Genomic DNA, 7,838 nt, shown 5'->3' on the forward strand with positions numbered 1-7,838 from the left:
TACTTATGCTATTTGCTTCTTTTTTAATTTTTCCCTTTCTTAGTTAATTCTACCTAAAAGATTACCCTCCTTCCTTCTTCATTTCCCCTACCCTTCAGCAAACCATATCCTTAACTTTGTTTGCCAAAGGCTAATTCTGCTCAAAAGATGGTCCTCAGAATTAACACCTGTATGCTTCTTGCTGGAAAGCATGTAATTTGGCCTGAAGAAGCCTGAATACATCGTCACCAGGGGCTGCCCAAGCATCAACCCCACAGCTGTTTGTCGTCTCCAATCTCGGTTGTCAAGCCAAATTTTCTGCTTCATCTTGTCTCTGCCACTTACTATCCAAGAGGCTATGTCTCAACATGCACGAGACAGCCCGCTCTAGGGTGCAAGTGAGCACAGTATTTCTCGACAGGACTTAGAGGAAGCACTGAACTGTCAGCTGTAGGCTAGCACTCCAGTGGCAAGGGTACATGCTTACGCGGGGACAAGCCATTCACGCTGACAGGTAAAGCAAGGAGCGCACCTGAGCAAGCAAACTGCACCTCAAACTGGTACTTGAGTAGGGCTCTTAGCTGCCAGGGGGCAGGGAACTAGGGCGCCCAGCCTCCAGTTTGGGACAGCCGTTGGCAAAGGCTAAAGCTCAGAGTGCCTCAGCCCACTGTCAATTTGAGGAATGGCCCCAGCAGGGGGCTAGACAGGAACTTTTCTAAGTGCCACCTACCAGTACCGGGAGAAGGTCTCGGTCACTGTGGCCAGTGGCTGATGATCTGCTCCAACACACATCAGCAGATCTTTCCGCCAGTTGCTCAGGAGCCTAAAAGGCTGGCAATAGCTACCAGATATTGCCTTTATAAAGACACGGTTGTTGCTGTAGATTTGGAGTGACTGCACACCCCGTTTCAGCTTCCTAATATTTCAGAGGGGAAATAAAGACATTTATAGATATCTTCTGACAGTTTCGCCTTCTGTCTTTGTGACTCTATCTACAAGAGGGAAAAAAAAACAACAGTTCCAGACAATCCTCCTCACCTTTTTGGCTTGTGGTCCAAGGCTAAAACAGAACAGCCAGTACCCTTTTGGGCCCAGTGGTTTGTCCCAAATGGTGTGAAAGGATCCTTCGTCCCATCGCTCATATCACACTATTTCTCCCTATCTTTAGTAATAATTGTCTTTTACTTTTTTGGATCATTTCCAAAATCCTAGTCCTGTGCTGAAAAGTCTTTCAACCTTCACTCTCAGTGACTGGCCACACACAGACACACACACACTCCATATCCTCCTTTTTGCTTTATGTTTTCTCCTTAAAACTTGATGCAAAAGAAATTTTCTATTTCACTTGTTTACTGTCTCACTGTCCTATTAGAACAGAGTACCACTGCTGCTCTCCCTTGCAGAAGCAGCCTGCATGGCTGCTCAGACTGGTGTCTGAGAACTTCATTTCAGTGCACGACAACATACCAAGAGGGCAGGAATTTTTGTCTGTTTTGTTCACTGCTGTATCCCCAGCACCTAGAACTAAACCTAGCACAAAATAAATTACTTGTTGAATGAATGAATGAACAAGCCAGGGGGGTCTGGGCTGTTTCATATTCTGCAACTCAATTCGGCATTCTCCATTCATACCACAGAAACTTCAAAGGTCTCACTCATTCCTGACTGCAAACTGTCCCCAACGTCAACTCCAGAAACCCCAAAAGGCCATCTCCCATTCAGACAATTGAGCCTCTCACCCCCCAAGCTGTCTGTTTAAAGCTGGCTCTACTTCTTATCATGTCCGTCCTACTACTGCTCATATCTGTTCCACCACCTCCATTGCCCCTGTCCTCACCCTGGTTAAGGCTGCCATCAACCCTGCCTGGGATTTAGTGAACAACTCCCTAATCTTCCGTCTCATACTCCTCCAACCTACATTCCCTAAAACTGAAAAAGTAAGCCTTCTAAACTTGCAAATTAGATCACCTAAGCCTCCTGCCTAAAGCCTATCAGTGGCTCCCCATTACCTACAGGACAGAATACAAACTCCTTTCTGTATGACCCACAGCCTTCCTTGTCCTAATGAAGTACTGTACTTACAGCCCACGAAGAAACACAGCCCTGAACCTTTGCTCATGCTACTCCCACTGCACCGAATGTCCTTTTATCTACCTGGAGACCACGGCCCGGTCTCGAGATCCAGCTCAGTATGTGCACCTCCATACAGCATTCCTGACTCTCTGCGCCCTACAACCTTTAGAACTGAAAGTTCGCTGAGGTCAGGAACTGTCCTCACTCCGTCTGCTCAACCACAGCACAGGGCGCATCATGAGAGCACGATGAAGATTTTCGAGGAGTGAGTGAATGTGCAGAAACAATGAAAGTCCACCCTTCCACAAACCTTTTCAGATAAGTTACAGAGCAGGAGCTACTTTTCACACTGCCAGGCTAGTTCTGGAGTGCCCAGTCTACCGATATTCGTTTCTACAGAGTCCTCTACTGCGTATTTTAAACCCCATTATCAGAAAGGGGGATGAGAGGTAAAGGCTAAATGCCCAACATTGTAGAGAGAAAATATCTCCACAAACCCCAAGACAAAGCTAAAAGAAATCTTATTGTTTATTTACTTATTTTTTTTAAACAGTGGAGAGCACGAACGCAGTCCCCCACTACCATAAATTATGCAGTCCGGTTTCCCACGTTTGGGGAAATCGCAGGGGTCAGCACATCCGGCATACAACAGATAAACCTCACCCTGGGAAAACGGCCTTTGTGATCATGGTATCCCCCCTACCAGGTAAGTACAGAAATTTTAAATATATAACCTTAACCTCGTGTATAAAAAGGGTTTTCTACAAACTGTGCTACCTTCTCAATTTAGCAGATTTGTACAGTAACAGGAGAACAGAACTGGGCAGCTTCAAAAAGAGGCAGGAAGTTGTGTAGACATTCTATATTACTGGAGTCATGTCCACAAAGGTTTTCAAAATAAGCTGAATAAAGCAAAAATCATGGTCTCAGGGAAACAGTTAAAGGAGAGAATACTGTATAAAAATATCACCATTTTAGCTAAGCCTTCCATCCTTTCCTACCTCCCATCAGTAGTAAAACTTTTCCCTTAAATATACAACGTACACAAATTTAAAGAAAAAGTTAATTTACCAAATTTACACTATTTGAAGTTAAAAAAAATCAATAAACCCATTCTAACATATTTTGTCAGTGTCTTTGAGACCCTTGACTTGAATCGAAATTGAAAATAAAATTACCCACAGATTAACAAAAGTGGGTATTGCCAAAGAGTCAAAGACTTGGCGACTTCCAGACCTACTTCCTGATTACATCTGTTTTTATTTTTGATATTCAAGAAATACACTGTTCACACTAACACTTACAAAACTGCTATCCTTATCATAACGTTATACAGCACAGCTTCATTCTCTGGAATCTATCCCACAACCCCTGAGGACAGAGACTGCAACACTCAGATCTTGAAGATGCCAAAATGTCAAGCAGGGATTACATCCGCCCCACACTCCACTGGCATCGTTAGACTCTGAGGATTCTGAGAGCAAGAGTCACCCTCCTACGGAGAAAGACAATCGCCATGGCAGAATCTGTAGAGTGAACTGCAAAGTGTAGTTTCTGACCTCCTCGATGTAACATTCACAGCTCTCCAGACAGAGGGAATTATCAGGTGAAAATATTTTTCTACTATATCCATAAATTCTTCAACTACTAGCAAAATTAATAAAGAAAAGTCAGGAGAAGGATAAAGTGCTCTCACCGAGTAACGAGTAAATGACATGGGGAACTCCAATCACAAGCAGGGAAAGTATCAGTCGAGCATATAGGATGATGTCAAGTCCGACAACCTATTCAGGCCCCCCCACGCTCTACCACTTATTGTCTCTGATTTACAGTATTACTTCTCTCCTCTCTGACTTAAGCTGTTCCTTTCCCCAACAAACTCTTTTTCCTACAGCTTTTTACTGCGCAGTCATGCAACGTGTGGGCACCACAAAACACGATAAGCTGTACAAATTTTGGCTTTTAAGAATCAATATTATTTTCTCTACACACTTCCAAAATACATGTTTGCACCCCTCCAACCCAGAAGAGTTTAGTAAAACATATGGATGGTTTTAAAAAGGGGGTGGGATGGGAGTTAGGTATTTAGAATCCTTACTTTGGTCCCACTTGCTTATACATCACTTCCAAAAATTTTTGTCCTATGTGAAAATAAGAAAAATAAAACAAGCCCAGTGAAAATATAAAGAACAGCAGTAAGAGCTTAAGACTGAGACAAAAGACCAGATACAAATCCAGGGGATTGGGGATGGGGGTCTAAATACTGCTCTGGGTCTATTTCTAAAATGCTGCAGTCTATATGATAGGACAAATACCATGATAAAAATGAAACTTGAAAGCTGAAAATACATTTCTAAAAAAGAGACCTAGGCAAAGGCAGTGTGCACGTGGGGGTATATAATTCCATCTAATTCTCAAGAGTCCTGCAAGGCTAAGCCAACTTCCTTATTCCAGCAAAGTGAGGCCTCAAGGCAAGAAAGGTTTTATTCTTCACAGTTCTGGAAAAAGGCATAGAGAAATGTTTTGATGGGATTTAGGGGCAACCAAATGAAACACAAAGACAATCTGTTAAAGTACTTCAAAGTTCAGCCTGCTGACAGGCTCTGACCCCCCATACATTCATCAGACCTGCCCCCGGAATTTCAGAAACAGTAAGAGCTGACGGGCAGGATACGCATTTCCAAAGTTCTCCTTCCTCCTAAAGGTCTCATCTAGGTCAGCACTGTCACAGTGTGAACAGATCTGTGATACTTGACTCACCAGAGGAAAAGTTTCACCAGCCCTGAGATGCCCCCATGGTAAGGTGTCCCAAGACAACTGATCTGCCTCCAGATACTGACACTAGAAAAAGATTGTTTGGTTTTTATTTTCCCCAACATAAACAGGACTGGGGAGGGAAATGTGGAGGCAAAGAAATGCACATACCTTTCAACTGGTCAGCAACAACGCTCTGGCCAAGGCGTTCAGTAACTTTCCCATCTTCCATTTCGTACCGATCATCTAGGTATTTTGCTGTGGCCTCAGAAATGTGAACCTTGCCCGCCACTCCCAGCTGCTCCATGAGATTGGCCAAGTTCACATCATTGGACCACACATCGAATTTGAACCTCCTCATGCCCAAAATGCCGCACAAGACAGTCCCCGTGTGAACCCCGACACGCATGTTCACCATCTCTTTCTTCTCCTGGCAGAATTGCTCGATAGCTCTGATCATGCCCAAGCCCATCTCAATGCAGCAGTAGGCATGGTCGGCCCGGGGCTCCGGACACCCCGCCACACAATAGTAGCAGTCTCCCAGGGTACTAATTTTCTCACACTTGGTCTCTTCACACAACCGGTCAAAGCGACCAAACAGATCGTTGAGGAGACCCACCAGGGCGTGAGCAGACTTATTGGCACTCATCTTTGTGAAGCCCACGATATCTGCAAATAAAATACTGACTTCTTCTATCTGCTGCATTTTGAAAGGGCGGAATGCTATAGGGGCTTTCTGTATGGAAGACTTTTTCTTCCTGTTCTTGGGGCTGGAGGTCGCGTGCCTTTTGACAGAATTCTCGCTCTCCTCATCCCCCTGTTTCATCAGGTCATCAGCTATGATTCTCGGCATCACAGAATGAATCATCCTCTCTTTCAGGGCTTTTTCCACTTCCAGATCCTTTCCATGCATAATTGACTGTCCCACCTTGAGAAAGGTGCTCCGAGATCTCACCTGGGACATGATAAATAGGTGGATCCCAATGGCATGAATGCAGAGGTGGAGCAGGGCTCGGCTCAGCAACTCCCAGTGTGGCGCCCCTGCTCCAGGTGGGGGAAAGCAGTCTTTGTCTCGGAAATGATAGCCAAAGGTCTCAAAGAGAACAGAATAGACCACTCCCAAAAACAAGCTCAAGTACAAAGGTAAGTGCATGACCGTGTAGAGTAAAAAGAGCACTTCGATGCACATGGAAAAGCTCCCCACTTGAGATAAGCAAGTGTCTGTGGGCTTGGCTGCGAGGGTATGATTGGAGCTGTCAACACGTCCTGAGAGAGGCGTCAAAACCTGAAACTGGGCAGCCAGGGTCAGGGCGAACACCAGGAGGGTGAGAACCAGAGAGGTCCACACGTAATGCCGGGCATACAGCTTGGTGAAGGTAAACAGAAAAAAGCCCACACACACTACGAGGAAGCACAGAGCTGGGGCTACCATGACAATCAGTTTGGACCTCACGTGGACCCCAAAATAGATGCTCCACAGAAGGCAGGCGAAGCCGATGTAGAAGAGCGCATATCGGAAGCGGCGCTGGGTCTGCGGGAAGCAGCGCTCCATGCAAGCCTCCTCCAGGTTCACGGAGTCGAACTTGGGGTCCCACCATCGGCTGGAGGCCCTCTCGAACAGCTGGGGCAGCTTCTTCTGCCTGCGCAGGCGGCCTCCAGCGCCCACTCTCCGGGGGACACCCCCTGAGTCCCCAGAGCTGCTACAGCTGGAGGAGATGCTGTACTTGCAGTGCTTGGGGTGGCTGTTGGAGGACAGCTGCTTGGGGTTAATTTTGACCCTCACGCTGTTGCTGTCTCCGCTGGAGTCACAACTCACCTCGGTGCTGTGGTGCTGCAGCAGCTGCTGGTGGGGTGGGGAAGCCATGTTGCCGAGCGCTCAGAACCTTCCCGGCCGGGGTCACCGGTACCTGTCGGCGAAGACAACCAGACTTACACTGGCACTGATCCCTCACAGGTACACCCACCTGAAGGCACGAGCTCTACCGGTTTGCTCCGGGGTGGCCCCGGCGGTCCACCTGAAGGGGCACCATATGCTCACGAAAGCTGCGGCTAACGTCTAACCGGGGCTTCCACTGTCCCGCCCCGATGCCGCCCGCAGAAATCGGGACGGACCCGGCGGCCCCGGGCCGGCAAGGCAGCTGCGCCCCTCGGCACCCCGCGCCGCCCGTCCCGCGCACTCGCCTGCTCCGGCCGCCGCGGCCGCGGAGGCAAGTCCAGCGGAGCCCTCTCACGCCGCCAGCCGCTCTCGCCGGCACAGCTCTCCCGCCGCCGCCGGCGGGCCCCTCATGCCGCGCGGAGCGGCGCCTCCCCTGCGTCAAAGGCCGGCGGCCCCGCGGGAGGCTGCGGGCCGGCTGCGAGGGGCGGCAGCGAGGCCCCGGCGCCGCCGCGAGTCTGAGGAGCCCGCGGTGCTGCGGCCGCCGCCGTCGGCGCGGCCCGTCTAGCGGGGCCTGCTCCCGGCCTCCGGGACCGACCCAGCGGGGCGGGGATGCCCAGCGCCCCGGGAGACGCCGGGCGCCGAGCGCAGGGCGCGGCGGGCGCGGGCCCCTCAGCCGGCCGCCCTGCGCGGCGCTGCCGCAGAGCCCGCTCCCGCGACGCCGACCCGGGACGCCCGCCCGCCCACGCCCGGGGCGGCCTCCCGAGCTAGCGACACCGCCGCGGCCGCGGCCGCCGCCGTGCCTCCCGCTGCCGCTGCCTCATGTCGGAAGAGCAGCCACAGCCGCCGCCGCCGCCGCCGCCACCATCTCCGGCCCCCTCCCCCTCCCGCTGTCACTGACAGACTCGCGCCCGCGCCGCCCCTCGCCCAGCCGCAGCGCGCACGCGCGGCCCGCGCACGCCGCCGCCGGCCCCGGGCACGCGCACGGTGCGCGCGCCGGGCTGGCGCGGCTGCAGGGCGGGGGCGGGGCGGGCGCGCTGCGGCTCCGCCCTCAGTCCTCCGCCCGCCGCCCTGGACAGCGCGGTGCCCTGGCCGCCTGCCGCGGGCGCTGCTGGGCTGCGGGAAGTGCGGGGACTGCGGAGCGACGGGGTTCTGCGAG

The 7,838-nt window shown here is 51.0% G+C and overlaps 1 protein-coding gene and 1 non-coding gene across 2 annotated transcripts in view; both read right to left on the reverse strand.

Moving 5' to 3' along the window:
* Positions 1 to 7,252, reverse strand: part of ADCY9 (adenylate cyclase 9) — a 124,602-nt gene extending 117,350 nt beyond the window's left edge. The window contains exons 1-2 of the mRNA XM_026520438.4: positions 6,988 to 7,252; positions 4,978 to 6,713 (exon numbers count right to left, since the gene is read on the reverse strand). Of these exons, the coding sequence (XP_026376223.1) occupies positions 4,978 to 6,670 (1,693 nt within the window). The 5' untranslated portion in view covers positions 6,671 to 6,713; positions 6,988 to 7,252. The remainder of the gene's footprint in view (positions 1 to 4,977; positions 6,714 to 6,987) is intronic.
* On the reverse strand, positions 2,603 to 2,766 carry LOC113270895 (U1 spliceosomal RNA). The gene has a single exon (XR_003322007.1). It is a non-coding gene; the product is annotated as a U1 spliceosomal RNA (small nuclear RNA).
* Positions 7,253 to 7,838: the final 586 nt, after the last annotated feature.

Source organism: Ursus arctos, unplaced genomic scaffold, assembly GCF_023065955.2.
Source record: "Ursus arctos isolate Adak ecotype North America unplaced genomic scaffold, UrsArc2.0 scaffold_2, whole genome shotgun sequence".
Classification (NCBI taxonomy): Eukaryota; Metazoa; Chordata; class Mammalia; order Carnivora; family Ursidae; genus Ursus; species Ursus arctos.